This window comes from Stegastes partitus, unplaced genomic scaffold (assembly GCF_000690725.1).
Source record: "Stegastes partitus isolate 25-593 unplaced genomic scaffold, Stegastes_partitus-1.0.2 Scaffold1613, whole genome shotgun sequence".
Lineage (NCBI taxonomy): Eukaryota > Metazoa > Chordata > Actinopteri > Pomacentridae > Stegastes > Stegastes partitus.
In genome coordinates this window covers 33,113-53,374 of record NW_007579344.1, presented here as the reverse complement: position 1 = coordinate 53,374, position 20,262 = coordinate 33,113, and the positions used below count along the sequence as shown (strand labels likewise).

At 43.1% G+C, this 20,262-nt stretch overlaps 1 protein-coding gene across 1 annotated transcript in view; it reads left to right on the top strand.

The window, feature by feature from the left end:
- The window catches only part of LOC103371588 (membrane-bound O-acyltransferase domain-containing protein 2-like), a 46,758-nt gene extending 26,765 nt beyond the window's left edge, over positions 1-19,993 (top strand). The window contains exons 3-13 of the mRNA XM_008300960.1: positions 112-189; positions 7,121-7,216; positions 8,309-8,364; positions 10,382-10,436; positions 12,360-12,546; positions 13,440-13,632; positions 14,284-14,387; positions 14,479-14,543; positions 14,752-14,884; positions 15,921-16,072; positions 17,575-19,993. Of these exons, the coding sequence (XP_008299182.1) occupies positions 112-189; positions 7,121-7,216; positions 8,309-8,364; positions 10,382-10,436; positions 12,360-12,546; positions 13,440-13,632; positions 14,284-14,387; positions 14,479-14,543; positions 14,752-14,884; positions 15,921-16,072; positions 17,575-17,758 (1,303 nt within the window). The 3' untranslated portion in view covers positions 17,759-19,993. The remainder of the gene's footprint in view (positions 1-111; positions 190-7,120; positions 7,217-8,308; positions 8,365-10,381; positions 10,437-12,359; positions 12,547-13,439; positions 13,633-14,283; positions 14,388-14,478; positions 14,544-14,751; positions 14,885-15,920; positions 16,073-17,574) is intronic.
- Positions 19,994-20,262: the final 269 nt, after the last annotated feature.

The following is a 20,262-nucleotide window of genomic DNA, read 5'->3' as shown; positions in this document are numbered from 1 at the left end:
AGAATATAATATCTTCCTGTAAACAGACATAATACGGGCTCTTTAAACCATGAAACCATATCAGCACAAATGTGGAGTTTCTTATCATGAACGGTGTTTGTCTCTCCACAGGTATTCCCTCCATTTCCTGGTACAGAGCGGCTTGTCCTACAGTGTGATGGTCTTCGCCGGCCTGGAGCACATGCACAAGTAAGAGCAGAAACACATTTCAGATATTTATGAGGTTTTTTTTTTTACATGACCACAGACTTTTTTGATCCCCGAATCTTGTCAGCTGTTTGATCAGATGTTGGCTCGTGTTAAAGCTTCATAGCGGCTCACTTTTTAAAAATTTATCTCCTGTGTGTGGCTTCATTTGTTTGTGTGTATTTTTGAAGCGTAGAAGGCCGGGTCACGATGACACTGATTCTGCCCCCAGGCTTCCATCTGTGACCGTGGCTCATCAACACAACCACACACACACAGAACCACACACACACACACACACACACACACACACACACACACACACACACACAAACACACACACACACACACAGATCTATTGTCACGTCGTCTTAGATGTTATTTTTTGCCAGAATTCAAGGTTATGAGTGCAGGTGTGTTGGTTTCCCCCTGGGGAGAGGACTCTAAATAGATGCTAAGAAAACATTCATCACAACAGCTACTGCTCTCAGAGGACTCGACGCTCAATGACAGACTGAAAATGACAGCTTTGGTTAACTAGACGGATGTGACATCCTGACATCCTGCCACGTCTTCCGTCATATTTCCTCGAAGTTTAAAACAGCGGTATTGTCCTTGAGCCCGTTGTGCCGTCTGTTTGTTGGAGGTATGAGCAGTATCCGCTCTGAAACTGAAAGGTGGTGGCTCTCGCCCAAACCGACACACCTTCACTGCATTCAGAGGTAAAGTTCACGCAGGTGTCAGATGACGGTGCAGCTCGAGGGCAGGGAACCACTATAGAGACGGGACGTACCGACATGTTCGTGTTTGCTCAGGCCGTTGAACCTACTGCCCCAGATTTTTGCATAACAAATGAGGTATTATCACCGCATCGGCCTGAAATTTAACTCAGTGGTTTTGCTGCCAGCGTTTGGCCTTTGGCCTGAGTTACCTTTAACCTGCTTTCATAGATACTCATCTTTTATTGAATCTCTTTTAACATTTACAATGATTTGTTGGTTTGGGAACCTCAGCATTAAAAATAAGAGCAGGATGAAGAATGTGGTCAAACTCTGCCAAAAAACAATTGGCACTAGCCTGAGTGACCTTGATCATGTCTACCAAACTAGAGCCACTCAGAGGGCAGGAGCCATTCTGGCCAATCCTCTCCACCCTCTTCATGCAGAGTTTCGACTCCTCCCATCTAAGAGGAGGTATTCGTTCCCTTGTCAGGCGAAATCAAATAGATATTTAAAATCCTTTGTCCCGTCTGCCATCAGATTTCTTAATATGCTGTAGGTGAACGTGTTGGGGATAATATACTGTATTGTAATTTATGATGACCATGTATGTATGTATGTTTGTATAATTTGTATTATCATGTGTGCCATGTGAGATTTTACTGTGTGATTCTAACTTTTGCTGCAAACCAAATTGCCCTCCGGGGACATTAAAGATTTTCAAAGTTCAAAGTAGATAGTCTATCAAATATTGAATACAAGTAGGCCATTAGTGAAACGTCCACCTCATTCTTCAACATATGCACTCTGTAAATGTCGTCTCTGTACATTTTTACTGCTGGAAAAAATCTTCCCTCTGCAACACTTCAAACTGATCAACACAAAAAGTACATTTTCCATTCCAGTGTCCATCTACAGCGACTTTACAACCTTCTTTGTACCACCGACCGGTTTCAAGCAAGACGATTTTCCCTGAACCGGTCACTGCACACATAACAAATCATAAGATTTTGTTCTCTTAAAAAAAGCGTCATAAACAAATAAAGTTGCTTTTTGTTGCTAAATACAGTATGGACTTACTTTTTCTTCTGTCTCAGCGTTGAGTCTCTTTTGAAGAAGCTCGCCAGAGAAATTAGTTTTTTTAAATTAATTTTGGTGGTTGTTAGACCGACAGCTTCAAGTGTGGGGAAACAAGGAAGATGACGGGAGACGAGCTAGTCATTTTTCAAAATAAAACACCCTACAAACTCCGTTGGAAATCAAATAAACCAATATACTTATTCTTTCTGTGCGGCCTGGTACCGGTCCACGCCCCGCTGCTTTAGGATGAGCCTCACATTTCTCTTGGTTCTTCTGCGTTTTCTTTATATCTTTGTTTTTCTCCTCCTCTGACACGCCTGTCTGACAGCTGTTTATATCACACCATCTCATTTATATGCTGTGAACTTTGTGACAGTGTCTGTAATGATTGATCGGGCTCGTGGTGTCGCTGGGAGCTTTCTAGTTTCGCTTCGGCTTTTGTGTCGGGCAGGCGGGGGCAAAATCAATATAACTAATGAATCCATACATAAAAACATTGCTGATTTCGCCCTGCCAAGTGTTTACAGTCCGTCTGGCAGCCTTCCTTTCAGTTCCTCTGTGCCGCCGACAGACAGCTGGTTCTGAGACGCCGAACAGAGGGCGGAGTCGCCGACCGAACAGATCAAACGCTTCAGTAGCACTTCCATATTTCTCACTTTTTTCTGTAGATTCCCGATGAGGCAAACTTTGCAGACAAACTCCGTACAGTCGACCATTCCCAAAAGCAAATGGCAGGACCTGTGTTCTCTATTTCGGTGCTTCCACTCAGACACCCAGCCCCAGGGGTGAAGTGTACAGTGAGTGCAGTATGACAGCTTTATGGAGCTGCAAAAAGCTTTTTTTTTCTCTCTCTCTCTCTGTCTGTTTACTATGGGAATGGCTGTGAATGTGGACCCGGCGTAGGTCCGGCCTGCAGACTGACTAGAAGCTCTTTATTCGGCGGACAGGCATCATATTTCACAGCATTCACCAGATTCTGTGCCTCTCCCAGTCCCTCGCTCTTCTTTGACAGTTCACCTGTTGGAGAGGGTGAGCGGACCGGGAATGTTCTGGATGCCTCCTGAGTGGGAACACAGCACTGCCTGCTGGCTCAGCAGAGACACAGGGAACCATGAAGACGTACGGTGGGACCAGTACGATGGGACCAGTACGATGGGACCAGTACGATGGGCTGCTACAGTCATGCAGGCTTCCTGTTTAGTTAACAGAACCCTAAGAATATATTCAGACCGCTGAAGAGATCTGATAAGAATCGCTGTCAGGCTCGATCTGTCATGCATCAAGCTTCCTCTTTTTAAGCAATCACTGTATTTAATTCACTTAATTTTGTTTTGGAGGATTGATAAAGAGAACGTACACCACGGCAATCAGTGTGTTCAATTAGATCTTTTTATTTGTTGCTTATTTTATGTTTTATTGGTTTCAAAAGGTAAAGAACTGTTTATGAAACTGTTCTGGTTAAAGATTTAATTCTGCCATTTAATTAGAATGTGTGTTAGTTATGGTGAGAAAGCATGACTGTGAGCCTGATGGTGATATACCTGCGAATTACCGCCTCACAGTTGCATACTGAACAGATGGAAATTTCCTCTGGATCTGCGTATGCAAGAGGTGCGCCTGGAGGCATTTACTACGTGTTCACAACCCGAGGTCCTGTGGAGACGTTTATTTATAGCCTGTTTGCACCTCTCGGCGTACAGCGAGCATCCGTACCTGTGGCTGCTGTGTCTGCACGCTGACCTGTCTGCTGCCGTCCCACAGTGGGAGGCCGGCCCTGCTTCAGTCCCGGGCTCCAGCCGGTGCCTTTGAGTGGAAATGAAACGCCCCCCTCTGAGCTGTGAATTACACAAACACAAATCAGATGATGATAAAGACAAGATCCCCGTCGGGCTCACTGCAAATATAGCTGGTGCGGCGCGTATAGCTCATATCCTCGCTGATAGCTGCAGTTGTGCGCTTCCAGAGCAGAGAGTCCATCCTGGTGAAGACGTTGGTCGAGTCGTAGTGCTGATGTGTGCATTGTCAGCCATCTTTTCTACTCTTATAGTATAATGTTTGCCAGCATATGTTGGTTTTAAATGCATCATTTTGCCAGAATTTTACCTCCATGTGCTCGTTTGGAGATCGATAAATTGAGCTGGAATGGGATGTTGTCACTTCCTGTCAAATTCAGTAAAAGCCTGTTGAAAGCTGGTGAAACAGAACAATGCAGCTTACACTTACCCGTCAGTAAAGCTGTTTTACTCACCTCTGTTTTTGCTTTGTGTGGTTTAAATGATTTTCCTTCTACAGTTAATTGGTGATTCGAAATTGGTGTAAATATGAGCACAAATGGTGGCTATTTTCTCTGTTAGCCCTGTGATGAACCCGGTTGTATCTGATCTGTCAGCCAGAGTTGGGTGGGACAGGGACCCTCTAAGGTTGCATTACCTCGTAGCTCTGTGTATTAATGTGTATTATTGCAAGTCAAACTCTATTCATTCTGGTGGAAACCTTTACGGTCGCTCACCGTGTGTTTATGAAACTCCTCTATTTTCTGGTCCGGAGTTTCCCAGGTGTACGTTGAAATGTTTAAGCTTTTGAACACCAGGGGGCGTAGTCCAGATTATGTATAAAATTACGGACGTCAAACAAAGTTGTGTGAAAACAAGGCGTAAAGTCGCGGTTGTATCTGGGGTCCAGAAAGGTCTGAGTGATGTACATGTTGTCGTCTGCCAAGTCTGAGAGTCTGTGCGGGCTTATGTACGGACGTCCCAACACTCGTTACCGTGTTGGACCTACGCTACAAGACCCAACAGCGCCATGCTTGGTGGGAGTGTGCATATGCAGAATACACATTTGTGCAACACATCCTTCAGGCGGACTTGGAAGTATTTAGTATAATAAGAACAGGAGAAGCCAGGGGCCAGTTCATAAACAAATATTTGTCTCGTGAAAGGAATGAACAATAAAGGCCCGTAACTCATCTTTCTTTGACATTATTATTTTCAAATTAACTGAGTAACAGCCGAGGGGACGTTACTGAACCTTCACTACAGAAGAAAACAGACCAAACACTCCACACTGTCTTCTCATTGTGGAGAGAATCTTAATTTAGAATTAGAAGATGGTCGGCGGGCCAGGTGGAACCCTATCGTAGGCCTGATTTATATACGTTGAGTATCACTGTGTCACTCCGGTTTGGTGTGTTTTAAGTGTATTGGAGAGAGTTGTACCCAAAAAGAAGACATCTGTGAACAAGACTAGTAGAGTCACCTGAGTCTTGGTTCTTGTGCTTCAGTGCTGAAAACAGATCCAAAATGGTGCCACTCAAGTTGGTTAGCTTTTGGTTCTTGGTTGTCCTGGATAAACAAGACTGTATGAGGTGTGTGAAAAAAGTTCCAGTGTCACGAAAGATATAATTCAAATCCAAACTACCAGTCGTAGTCGTAGTAATCCCCCTGGAGTCTAACACCCTTCCCCAGCCTTCTGTGCCACAACGCCATGCACTCCTGGAAGGATTCATCCAGGATCCTCTGTCGTCACAGCCATCTTGATGTCGTCCACGTCTTCTAAACGGGTCTCCTTGATGACCCCCTTGAGCTTGGGGAAGAGGAAACAACCCCATGGAGCCAGGTGGGGTGAGTAGGGAGGTTGCACGGAGATGTTCTTCTCAGCCAGGAACTGTCGCCAACTGTTGAAGCCACGACTCGTCCTGCCACAACTCTCTCTTCGTCTCGCTGCAGGATCTCTTTGGTTGATCATCTGAAGGGGAAAACTCGTAGTTTATAGTTTGGGTTTGAAGTCTATCTTTTGAGACACCAGTCCTGGAACTTTTCTGACACACCTCGTAGTTTAATTCTGTATTTTACCAAGAAACCGATCAACCACGGTTGGACCTTGTGACATTTAAACAGCGGTGTATTTGGGCTTTTTTTTTAGAATCAAATCACAAGTGCACCAGAAGATTTGAGACGGCATGAAGAAGTCTTTTGTTCTACATTTGTTCTGGAAATGTTTGATGTTTCTTTAGAAAGGCCACGGTGGATAATGTAAGCTAAATACCGTTTAGGTTATCCGGTGTATAAAGCTCCAGGAAACTGTGCATTTTAAAGAAAAAAACTGAATTCCTCACCATGAAGCAGACATTGTAAGTCGTGTTACTGAATGTATCCATGCAGCACATTTAAATGAGCACCGGTGCTGCACGGCTCGTGTGGGAATAGAAACGCCGTCGCGAGGAGCCGCGTAGCCCCCATATGTGCAGGATGCTGAGGAGTATTGTGTAAACTGTTGTGCCCTCTGATAAAATGCCACGTGTGGGTTGTATGCAAACACAAGAAATCTCAGAGCACATAAAAGGACTGTATAATAATTATCTCCTGTTTACAGTGCTGCCGCTGCCTCCTCTGAGGGTTTGGGGATTAATAGCAGCGTCTAATCTCAGGATGGGTTTTGGAGAGAAAGCTCCGAATGCTTCACTTTATTTGGTTTTTCTAAATGCTCGGCGGCGGAGATCAGGTGATGTCACATACAGAAGCCTCTCAGAATCAAGAGGTCCCGTTGTGTCTTATCTCCAGCGCGGCCTCGGTCTAGATGGTGTGTTCCTCCTCAGAGCAGCACAATCCTCTTATTGTTGGCAGCGGAGGGATGCTATCTAGCTAGCTTTGACTTGGGCTGACTCTGCAGCAGCTTTGTACCACCAGCTCTAGCGCTGCTCCGTCTCTGGCCTTCTGTTAAAAGGTCGTGTTGTCCTCTGTCTTCCTCCACTGACAGTGACACATTATTGGAGCCTTTTCTGCCCTTTTGTTCAGTTTTTTGACCCCTACCCCGTTCTGTAGTTGTGGCCTGTTGCTGACGCCACTTTCTTTTGTGCTGTATTTTTTGAAAAAAAATCCTCAACACTGCCACAGAGATGCAGACAAAGGGTCTATGTTCTGTGCTTAGAGCTGTAAAATTAAAGCTTTACATCATGTGTACGAAGGTGCTGCCGTCTGAAAGCACCACACTGCTGTGATGATTAATAATTGAGAACAAATACACCAACATTTCTGTTTTTTGGTGTGTCAGCTGCTTTTGACGATGACTTTTCTGTACTTTCAGGTGATATTTAGATGCTCATTTTTTGTCCCCTTTTCCTTCCTTTCTCCGTGCAGGTACTGCTTCATAGTGACACTCGGCTACCTGATACTGTGTCAGATCACACGAGTCTACGTGTTCGACTACGGCATGTACTCTGCAGACTTTACAGGGTAAGTTACTCTCACACTACACAGCTTTTTAATTTCTTATTTCATAATTGAAGACCCTCCGTGGTTGATTTTACATCTCATGTGTAGAACAACTGATGCTAAAACGAGAAACGATTAGTAAGAATATTAGTTGTGACTCCAGCAGCTAAACAGAAACCAGAGCGTGTCGCAGCGATCAGCTGTGTCCGCAGGAGGACGTCGATAGGAACCGTAGCTCCTTGCGGTTGGTTCCCACTCCTCCAGACTGTCTGACAATTCAAGCAGACAGCCTGTACTCCCACCAGGGTGGGGGTGGCCAGTTGCTAAGCAACCCAATGCAAACCCATACTGCCTCTGTGAGGGCAGAGATTTCACTCCTTCAGCTACGTCTGCTGTCCCTCTGTTTTTCTTGAAAATGTCAAATTCACATGTTTTTCTAAATGTCAGCGTGACCCTTATAACCAGCTGTGCTCTAATCTAAAAAAAAATTCCTCCCAGTACGTAAAAGCAGATTTATTTAAAAGCAAATAATCTCCATCCTGCACCTTGTTCTCGACTCCGTGGCTGAACTTGATGTTGCCACCAGCAGGTTTCTTGTGTAAAATGAATCAAGAAGCAGCAGCTGCTGATGCAAGCATCAATAGAAAGTTGTATTTATCTAAATGCAGCTAAACCACATGAGAGCAGCAATGGTATTCATATCCTGCTTTGATAGAAAAAGATTTCATTAAATCAGGATTAAGAGGTCTGAGCAGCATAGCTCTGGTTTGGGATCTACGGAATAGAGAAGAGGAACAACAAAAATGCTACAGGAAGTTAAAAAAAACAAAACAGCCTGTAATTATGCCAGAGGAGGAAACTTCCCATTGTGAAGATATGACGACTGCAGCGGGTTCAGCTATGAGCAGATAAACCGGCATCGAAGCCCATCTGTGGACAACAGCATCAAAAACAATACATGTTGAATAAATAGCAGTTTAACAGGACAGCAGTTTCCTTAAGTAAGCTCAAACAAACAATGTTTAACTAATTGTTTAAGTAAAGGTTGGAAAAATATTGACTGAAAAACGTGTGATGAGTTAAATGTGTGTTTCTCCTGTTTGCTCTTATCAGGCCCATGATGGTTATAACACAGAAGATTACCAGCTTGGCATTTGAAATCCATGATGGTAAGACAAGTCAGAGTGTCTTCAAAGCTCATGTGTTTGGAAAAAAAGCAAAAAACAAAAGTGGCAGACGTGACAGAAGTGAAAATGTCAGTTCAATTCTCTTTGGAGTTTAAAAACAGATCACATGGCCACGTTTCTGAGCCAGTAGTCAGTTCTGACAACTGACTAGTGAACCAGAAAGAGAGCATAAACAGAGTTATGTAATGGAGCAATGATCAAGTGTGCTCTCTCTCCCCTCCTCCCTCTCCCTGTGTAACAGTTTAGTGTTTCGCTTTTAACTCGAACCGAGCGGCATACTGTTCAAATCTGAGCCCAACATTTCAGCCATTTATTAGCGCACGCACAAATCAAGCCAGGACTTGTAAAAAGGTGTTCCTGTGCCATGAAATCGCTGCAGACTTTCTGACTTTTAAAGGCAGAGCAGCTCCAGTGGGCGTGCACGAGGTCCACTTTGTCTTGACCCGGATTTGACGCTTTCTCGGCTTTTCGAGACGGACGGATTTCGCCGCCGCGCGCGCTAACGAGGACTAAATAAAGATGGAGAATTGACATCAAGGTTCAAATAAGCAAGTGTGATCAAGTATCAGAGAGGCTTAGAGATTAAGAGGGTGATGAGTCACTCACAGCTTTTTAGCTCCCACTTGGAGTCTTAAGTCCCGTCAGGATGTTCCAGACTGAACGGTGGAGTAATGACAGTCTGCGTGCTGGTAGGGGTAGTATTTAAATTCTGTTCATGCCACTGTTTCTCCTCGCAACTGTGCTTCTAATGGGAATCCAGGACCGTAATCTCCATCCTCATAGAGCCGCTGATACCTGCCTGTTGTGGAGGCGCTCACACGTGCTCGCTGCTCAGCTTTTTAGCATTTTAAGGTACATATAGGGGAGCTTTTTTTGCTCATTTTTACTTTGTTTTTGTAGTGCAATATAAAGTCCTGCATGTCTGTAGAAACAACACAAGCATGGCTAAAAGTAGAGATGATTTAAAAATGTCATTTGTACAGTACGAAACAATTAGAATTATAAAATAAGAGAAACACAAGAATTGAAATAAAAAAGGTATCGACATTTTCCCAAGTAGAAAAAACTCCAGATGCTAGATGCTATAGATTCCTTACTACTGACATTTTCATCTGTTTTCATGCTCGTCTGCTTCATTTAAACACAGCCTGCATTTCAATCTAGTGCAGCGAAAAGTCCCACAATTTTTATCACGTGATTGTCAATTGCAGACTTCACGGCTGCCCTACGGAGCAGAATGTGGTTTGTGCAAGTGGTTTATTTTACTCTAACACATAACGGTGAAATAATAATTAATGAATCTTAGATGTTTAATACAACACATCACAGAGGAGTAGTTTAAGGACAATTCTTGTTTATTGTACAACTTCTGCTCTAATAAATGGAGTCATTTTGGTGTTTTTTTTTAAGAGACAGCGTGACTTTCCAACACACCAGAGGGTTTAGGGGATCAGAGGGTGAAAGGCAGAATGAATCAGCCTCAGCGTTCACCTTTTTTTTGGGGGGATTAGAGGTTGAGTTCAGGTCAGAGGAGCAGCGGAATTTGACTAAACATAGCCTTGCACAATGACCTGTTTGCTCTTGTGCTCTAATGAGTTGCGCAGCCATAGGTCTTCACAACAGAGAGCGAGCCGAGCGGCGGAACGGCATAACTCCGGGTTCTCGTGAGGTTACGTACACGGCGGCCTGCTCGCGTCGTCCTGTCCTTTAAAGACCTTCAGCTCCCCTCCCCTCTCACTCCCTGTCCTCTGCAAACTCATCCAAAGAAGTTGGTTATTTACATTGAGGGCCGTTGACATGTCTTTTCTGGCCTTTGAGCCTGTGTCCTGGAACGCCCGTCACCTCTGACGCCGGCTAGCTTCGGCTGCAATACCAACAAACCTTGACTTTTGATTTGTGACTTTTGATTTTTGTCAGAGTACGTGTTGTGCGTGTGTTATATACCATCGTTATGTCACCCCATGTCACCGCTGAAGTGTCCCTCTGTGTCTGTCTGCAGGTTTGACCAAGCGAGACAGCCAGCTGACTCCCAGTCAGAAATACCTAGCTATCAGGTATGTGACTCAGGTATGTTTTTAATGCTTCAGATGACGAGTTCACTCAATTAGGCTGAATTAAAAACGCTGATGTGATTTTTGAAGTGCTATTCATGAGCTCAGTCTGAAAAGGAACGATGCTCTTTATTTTAATAAAGACGTTATAGGAGATCACCCCCCACCCTCCCCCGACTCGCCTCTCCCACCCTTTCAGTCTTTCTCTGGTGCTGTCAAGCAGTTTTCAGCCACTCGGTATCTTGGAAACCACAGCTCTCAGGTGACTCGTATTGCGGGAATGCCCGTGCCCTCCATCTATCCTGCTTTACAACTGCAGACTTTTTTCCACCCAGCCGCTGCTATTGGAGAGCGTAATGCAGCTGAGATGCAGCAAAAAAGTGTAGAAGTAGGACTTGCTTAGGGAGATGCGCTGCTGCCATTGTTAATTAACGGGGAGTTGATGTGGGACAACAGAGCAGAGAGCAGGACTGACATCACGATAAGTTTGTTCCTAAAGCACTCATCAAAGCTGAGGAAGTGCTTCATAGGGGCGAAATGAAAGAGAAAACCTAAAACATACGTGTTACATATTAAAATAACCCACACATACACATAAATACACTCACACATGTATCCAAACTGAATAAGGTTGCAAAAAAAACATGTTTCAGGAGCAGCATAAACAGAAACATTTTGACATAATTATTGCAAAAACTGCCACAAAAACAATCAGTGTAGCTTCACTTAAATATAAACCTTTGTTTCACAAACCTTCGCCGGGCGACTGTGAGTCAGCTGCTAACTTTGAGATGGCTACAGGGAAGGAGAGGAATTAGCAGTCGCAACAAGAACTCGTGTTCAGACAGATCTGCTTCACCCTGCAGAGGAAATTCAACGGAGGAAGAGCGGGGGGTCAGTCAAGGTCCTCTGTCTTTTCCTGAGCAGCTCGATAGAAGAGAACTTACCGGTTCCTCAGTGCACAGGTAGCAGCGTTTGGCATCTGGGTTTGTCTGAGCTCTGCATCCAGCTAGAATTTATTTAGTTTGTTCCAAAAAGGTTCTTAGAAAGTTCTGCAAAAAGTTACGTTTGCAGCTTTTTTAGTTCCCAGAATGTTCTCCTTAAAGGTAGGATAACTAACGAGCAAACTAAAGATGATGCCACGCTCTGACATTCTTTAAACTGAATGTATCACTGAAAGCGTTCCTCCTGCGTTATCGTATAACCCTATGGAACATTGCGGGGACGTTCTAAGGATGCGACAGTGTGTTCTACGTCAACGAACCATCTTTAGAACATCGCAGGCAGAATGTTCCACCTTCGTTAACAGATCACATTACAGGGATTTTCTTGTAAAGAACGTTCTAACGTCTATAACATCTTGAAAACGTTTTCCGAATGTTGCGTTGAGAGGAAATGTTTCACAGAAGAACGTTCTACAAAAAAGCAAAAGTTATTAAACATTCTGTCATCTTAATGCTTCAGTAACGTCTACAAAACATTTCATGAATGCTGTTTGGGAACATTCTTCCTTTGTTATCGTGGAACATTGTGAGAATGTTTTATAGAAGAATGTTGATGAAACGTCATCCTCAGAACACAGCAGCGAAACGTTCCACCTTTGTTCATGTATCACGTCACAATCTGAGGCCTCGATAATATCTGGAAAACTTTTTGTAAATGTTTGAAAACGTTCCTCCTTTGTTACCAACTTGTTGTTCTGACAACATCCTCCAAATCTTTAATGAATGTTGCAGCTAAAAGGAACGTTGTTGGAAAAAATAAATGTCCGTTCTTAGCTTAAGAACGCTTAAAACTTTACAAATGTAGTCGTACTTGTGGGTAACGTTAGCCGGTGTTGTGGGTAATGACTGCAGCATATGAAAGCATCTTCTCATTTCCATTTTGCTAACAACCCGCCCTCGTCTCTTCCCCGTCTTCTTAAAGTCGGATGCCCAGTTTGCTAGAGTACCTGAGCTACAACTGTAACTTCATGGGCATCCTGGCAGGACCCACCTGCTCCTACAACGACTACATGGCCTTCATCGAGGGGACGTGCTACCAGCCGCGGCACCAGGAGAACGCCAACGGCAAGGAGAACGGGAAGTACAAGCAGAGCGAACCCTCGCCAAAGGTACGCACACCGATGTGGTGATAGATGGATAGATGGATAGATGGATAGATAGATAGATGGATAGATAGATTGATAGATATATTTACTTTATTGTCATTCAATTAGTACATTAAAAGAAATTAAAATGCACTTAGAACCAAATTACGAGCACGGTGCACAATAAAAAATAAACAGAAATACCTACAAGTGATAAAAGGCAAAGACGGGTACCCGAATAAATAAAATTTGAAACCATTTTAGATTGCACTATGGGCCTAAAAACTAAAAAGAAATAGATATGATCCTGTGTAGTTGTGAGAAACACATTCAATTCCCATTCAACTCAGTTTCTTGTAGCAGAAATCAGTCACGTAATCAGTAAAGTAATAAAAAGAAATATGGTACGTAGACAGGCTTTAGAATAAATACAAATAATGCAGTTTTTACCACATCTCCATTTTCAAAATGTCTTTAAAACCTCAAAGAAGTGGACTCAAATTTGACTTTCTACGTCATTCTCCTGTAAGTGCATGTTGGATAATGTTTGAAGCAGGTTGAAGATGTCCAGTGTAGTTATAGTTTGTTTGGTTCCCTTTACAGAAAAAAAAAACAAATAATGGCGACATTATTAAGAATTGAATGACACCTGTTTTCTAAATATCAAGGTTATTCATGTATTCTTGCTGCATAATGCATCAATAATTTAATTCCACTCCAAAAGCGTGTTTATCGCTCAACACAAAAGAACAGAGTGAAGCACAGATGCTGCTAAATATAAAACATGAAAGAATGCTCAAGGACTCGAGTTAGCCTCAGATCAACTTAACTAGTCTGAAGGGAAAGCATCATATTTCATGTTGAATATAACACAGCGTTGTGGGTTTTAATGGCATCTTTCTGTCACCTCTGCCCAGAACGACGTCATCTCCAAGCTGTGCACATGTGCCGTGTCGCTGGCCATCTATCTGTCGCTGTGCAAGGTGCTGCCGGTGGAGCACTCCATCAACGATGACTTTGTCAGCTCCACGCCCTTCCACCACCAGGTCGTCTACCTGTACCTGGCCATGCTGGCTCTGAGGCCAAAGTACTACTTTGTCTGGACACTTGGTGAGTTTGATGTGACTTTGTGAGCAGACAGCCACACATTTCTTCCCATTTTTTTGTCACCAAGTCCAAGAATAATATGTTTTTATTTCATCGTTTGCAAATGAAAACATTGGATCAGTCTTCTAATGTGTACTGAAAGTAGAGAGAAGCCAACCTGTTGTTGGTGAGGAGAGGAGGCCTTGGATGGTGCAGGCCTTCAAAATTACATATTTGATCTAATGCAGCTCCATCAAATGTGGCTCATCGTCATCAGACTGTGAAAATGAGTGGATTTGGAAACAAAAACTGACGTGAATTCTCAACTGATGAGGTTTTATTCAAACTTGCTGCTCCTTTAAGTCGTATGAACGCACTGAGCTGTTCTGGGTTCAGCCAATTTGATTATTTTTGAAGTAGTCTGTAGTATACTATGTGTGGCTGCAGCCTAAAAAAAAAAAAAAATCCTCTTATTTAACAGCGTCTCCTGATGCAACAGTGCCATCTAGTGGCGAAGTCAGAACTGCAGCTTCTCCTTCTTAACCAACAACAAATGCATGTGACGCTGCATGCCCATCTGTTTCTGTCACCGCTTCACAAACAAACCTATTCTGAGGGCGCCGAGCCCCTCGCTGTTGTTATTGTGCTCTGACACTCTGCTCCTTTCTCCTGCAGCTGATGCTATCAACAACGCCGCCGGCTTTGGCTTCAACGGATACAACATAGACGGCTCCCCACGGTGGGACCTCATATCAAACCTCAGAATTCTGGATATTGAGGTTCGGATCTGTTCATGAGATTCTGTTTTACACTGATAAAGGTGTTTGTCAGTTCAAACCTAAACGTACATTGTTCTGGATTCACTTTCAGTTTGCCACCAGTTTCAAGATGTTCCTAGACAACTGGAATATTCAGACAGCTCTTTGGCTCAAAAGGTAAAAACCTTCAGGCTTTCGTAGTGGGTGAAGGTCTGACTGTGAAGGGTTGTTCAAATGTCTAATATTTTGATATCAGTCGTATTTAATTGAACTTGAAGCGATTAACTTTGTGTATTTATTTCCAAATTGTGGCTGGAAGTCTGGAATACGATTTGTTTTTGCTTCTTTTGACCAAACACTGAATGTGTGCACTGTTTCTCCTCAGGGTTTGCTATGAGCGCTGTCACATCAACCCCACCGCTGCCACCTTCCTGCTGTCGGCCATGTGGCACGGGGTTTACCCCGGCTACTACCTTACCTTCCTCACCGGCATCGCCATGACCATGGCGGCACGTGCAGTGAGTACACACATCTGTACTGTCTACACAGTCCCTACAGCTGGAGAGTAGCTTTTCCCTGCCAAATCCAGCCAAACTAAATACAAATCATGACTATAGGAGCTTGTAAGGTGGCTTGGGGGTTAGCTCTGTCGCCTCGCAACGTCTTCCTGCATGGAGTCTCCATGTTCTCCCCGTGCAGCGTGGGTTCTCTCCGGGTTCTCCGGCTTCCTCCCACAGTCCAGAAACATGCTGAGGTTAATTGGTGATTGTAAATTGTCCGTAGGTGTGAATGTGAGTGTGCTTGGTTGTCTGTCTCTAAGTGTAGCCCTGTGATAGACTGGTTACCTGTCCAGGTGAACCTGCCTTCACCCTGAGTCAGCTGGGATAGACTCCAGCCCCCCATGACCCTGGTGAGGATGAAGCGGTGTATAGATGATGGATGGATGGAGGCACATTTGCATAGAAAGGCTGCTGCAAAAACACATGTATCTGATTTCCACTTCCCTCTAAGTGCACAGAGCTCTTTAGATTCACCACAGCTACTTAACAGACCAACAAACACACAACGACATCACTTCATGGAGAGCAAGTGGATAATGATGAAGTAACGTACCACTACTTCATTTTAAGTGTGAGGCCATTACCACGGATTTCCGCTGAGCCGAACTTCTTCACACTAGTTGTGTAAAAGAAGGAGACAGAAGGATGTTTATGTCGGTGGAGTGATAGTTCAGTAGGAAGGCCCTGTAACTCTGGATAACACACCGGGGCTGTTTAAGTGTCATGCCAGAGGTGTAAACGTGAGTTTCTGTGGAACTTCATCCATCTTTATCTCAAAGAGGACACAGAGATCACTGACCCAGTTACTACTGGCCAGTGCCACATAGACATAGATCTCTCTGAAGGGTGATGGGACAGAAAAAATGGGAGATGTGACGATCACAAGCAGCATCAGCCAGTAATTAATCTACTGTACAGTCAAATAAGAAGAATGTCATTTTAGGTTTACAGCTTATTTCTGTTGAGACTTACAGAACTTGTTCTTCTCTTCCAGATAAGACACAACATCAGACCGTACTTCCTGGTGTCCGACTCGTACAAATGCATCTATGATGTCATCACGTGGGCGTGGACTCAGGTTGCCATTAGTTACACAGTGGTGCCGTTCGTCCTACTCGCCGTAGGACCCTCGCTCAAATTCTACAGGTATGTGTGTTAACGTGAACGCAGCGTCGCACGAGAGAGAATCGCGTCTGCTTTTCTGCGGGTCAATTAGCAGAGCGGCTTGTTATGTGGAATTATTGTAATAATAAGAATGTAAATGAAGTCCCTGCCCTCTGTGTAGAAATTAACGCTGTTTTATTGGCCCGGGTCCCGTCAGGCCGTAACAGTTAACAAGACAGCTTAACGAGCGAAAGGATGGGGAGGATTGATGGGGAGGAAATAAAACGGGCCGCCTCAACATCAGCTGCAGCCATGAAATAAAAAAAGAGCCAATCATCAGCAAGTGGCTGCTAGACAGGCCGCACAACACAGACTCGCTTTGTGGGTGTTTGTTCCTAAAACAAATGAGCGTTTTGACCGAATGACGGCACAAACGTGAAGCCGTTACAGCTCATCCTCAGGGGAGCAGGATTAACGAGCCATGTGGTAAATCTCAAGACACAAAAATGTCGACATCATGGTGATGGTCAAGAGGAATAATCAGGTCACCAAAGGGTTGAATAGGAAGAAGAATATTTGTACAAAACTCTGTGCAATGCTTGAACAACTAATAGACAGTTGTTGGATTATTTTACTCCACTATTTTGGACCTGGAGTGGCTAGAAAGCTGGATAATCTCTTGGATATCTTAGCTTTAGATTCATCTTTGGTCCTGGTGTTTGTTCGGGGAAAAGACTGAACAACTGTGGTGAAAAAATCTATCAATGGAAAATTGGTTCATTTTTCAGTCTTCCTGAAATGGAACAAATAATTCGTATGACTTAAAGGTTTTGAGACATATTTCAATCTTATGTATCTGCAGTTAATATAAACTAATACTGAAGAGTCCTGTGTGAGTTATTTTTGCAGCTTTGGTTCACCTTATGTAGGGTACAGAGACTGTTTAATGAGTTACAATTGAATTTACAATTAATTAAGGCACCGTGCTCTATATTGTATTGTTGTATAACAGGTTGTCATTAGTGATGCACGATATTAAAATTTCTGGCCGATACCAATATCCGATATTAAGGTTTCTGATATCACCAATACCCGATGTTATCGATGTCGATATTCAATTTTTGTTCACGAAAAATGAGTGTAAGTAAGCACTGTGAGAAAACTATTCAGAAGAAGCCGAAATTAGACCACGTCTTTATTATGTAACAAACATATTTAAACATATTTAACATTCAAGTCCATTTAAGTAAAAACATCTGTGAAATAGCAGCAACATCAAACGTAGAGACGAAGGCGCTGATGTCAGACAATCGTCGGCTAAATTTGTTCATCGGACTGATACCGATATATCGGAAAAAAACACTAATATCGGCCGATACCGATGTGGTCACCGATATATCGTGCATCCCTTTTTGTTTTCATTGTTACTATGGGTGCCTATTTAATTTTAACACAAGATTCTCTGATGTTCTGAGCTTCTGTTCCTCATTCATTCTCCAAATGCTTCTTATAATAACAAACTCTATTCGCGGTTGTCGTTGCAGGTGTTGGTACTTCTGCCTACACCTTCTATGTCTGCTGGTGGTGCTGGCCCTACCGGTCAGATCGAGACGCCGAGCGGCCAAAGAGCAGCAGGACAAGCTGCAGAACGACAGCGTGCAGGACAACCAGACAGATCACAGCAACAGCACGGACAACAACTGCAACCAGAAAGACAAGGCCACATGAGGCCGGGGACGAGCGACGCAGCAGCAGCAGCAGAAACACTGAGACGAACTAGAAACCACTGAGAGCTGGAGTGTGTCGAGTCTGTTTACCTGACAACGAACCAAATATCTCCGAGAATCCTATCAGACAGAAAAAACACCAGTCAACATCCTGTCAAAACTTCCAGTAGCAAGGACGACAGCAATCACACTTGTGACGTGGATGAGAGTCCAACACGAAGCAACGGCCACGGTGTAAACTAACGAGCGGTAGTGGTTGCATTAGTGAAAATGAAGATTTCCAAGCTGCCTTAAACCCTCTATGTACTCTGAAGTAACAGTTTGGATGGCACGCTGCAAGAACCCTAAACGCAGTTACCCTGCTGGGGTACGGTGTTAAATATATATATATATATATATATACAGAGAGAGTAGAAGTGCAGTATGTGGAGGGTTTTTGTCATTGTCTGGATACAAGCCTCTGTTAGGTGGGAACAGAACACGTGTACATGTAAAAGAAACATAACCTTTATCATCAGCTGCCAACTTCAAACAGGCCTTAGGATCCTCAAAATATTGTTTGATTTCTATGTCTTTTTTAAAAAAAATCTTTACTCAAGAAGAACTCACACTGTACGTGTTTTGTATTTAGATGTTCGTGACAACACTATTTGAAATCCATTCTTTTTTTTTCTTTTTTGTTCGTCGTCGTTTTCTGGGATGAATCGACCGAGAGAGTCCAAAAGTGGAATTCAGATCTCGTCCGTCTCCGGCAGCGGGCCGTCTAGAAGAGGCGCTCATGACTTACTAAATGGATTTCTGTTTCTTTTTTGTATTCGTCATATCTGCTGCTCTTTTGACAAACATGACTCATCAGATAAACGTGTGTTTCAAAGGGAGTTTATTTACCCTCTCGTGATTTACAATATGGGTTTTTTTTAGGAGTTCAGAGGTGTGATTTTTTTTTAATTTTATGTTTTTTTTTGTTAATCTACTCAGATTCTTTTTACACAACAGGTTTCCTCTATGTCCAAATGTATTGCTTCTGAAATACAAACCCAACCCAAAAGGATGAATATTTGAAGTATTAAAGTCTAAAAATCCTCAAAATGCACCTGAAATCTAATCAGATTGACTTCATTGTCAAACACTTTTGGAGCCATAAACGTTAAACTGAATGTTCAAGACTTACGCGGTGCATAAATGGCACGTATTCGCAAATTCGGGCTGCAGAAATATCTAAGTTTTGCATTTGTCCGTGAGGAAATCTGAGGCGGTTATTTATGTATGTGACATAATAAAACTGTACAAAACTCAAAGACATAGACCAGCTGTTGTGGTAAATGGTCTTATTTCATATTGTGTGCACTTAATGTTAGACTAGGAGATGTTTCAGGGTGCATTTACTGTATGGTGTAAGAGACACTGGTTCCTTATGTTGTTCTGGTCCACGGCTCACCTCAAGCCTTTCGATTCATCCGGTTTCCTCCTCACACTAGAGCTCAAACAGCCATCCCCGTGGTATTTATTTTTTGGTTTCATTAGATGGAATTGGCGTAAATGTGGTGCAGAAAGGGCAACATAAAATAATCCAACGACACACCATTATGGTGGCATTTTAAAGTTGTGCTTTTTTTTTTTTTTTTTTTACCTTCTAAAAATCTGTCAGTAATTTGAGTTGAATTGGTGCATTTGTGTTAATGTAAAGAAATAACAAAGCAGCAGCGGTGAGCTCTGACGTGTGGACCTCTTTTCTTTTTAAGACTTTCTAACATTTGCATATTCCTGCCATAACTGTGTGTGTGTGTGCGTGTGTGTGTGTGTGTGTGTGTGTACCAGTATTCATGTAATCCGTACATGTCGATGTGATCTCGAGTTATATTTGTAGCCTGGGCCCCGTGTAGGCGAGCGCGGCCCGTCCGAAGAAAAAGGGATGTCATTCTACAAACATAGCGATTCTTGCACTGCATGGCCACCCAAACCAGCAGATCAATGCAAACTGCTCCATATGTCCAAAGTGCCAAATCACGGATGGCGCATTTTGTTTTTGTGTGTATGTGTGTGTGCATGTGTGCCTGCGTGTGTGTGTGTGCGTGTGCGTGTGTGTGTGTGTGTGTTAGTGTGTGAGCGCGCGCCTGTGTAACATAATGGTTATTTTTGTGTCAGAAGGAAATTTATTGAAAGATTTGTATAACAGTACATTAAAATTCTGATTTATGTGGCAAAAATAAAGAGAAATTATTTTTAAACACTAAAATCATGTTTGACGATAAATTATTTCTTTTTTTTTGTTGAGTAAAAAAAGTGTTTGTGTTGCCTGAACATCCCCACTGACACACCATATCCCTGTGTTGTTATGGTGTCGTTGCATTATTACAGCTACAGTACAAAGCTACAGTAAAATACATTAAAATAAATGCAGTCCACATAGTGACATCTGCACTGGCGTTATTGCAGTAGGGCTTACATTTGGGGACATTTAACATCTATCAATAGGATTATTGCAGATGTATATACAGTCATCCT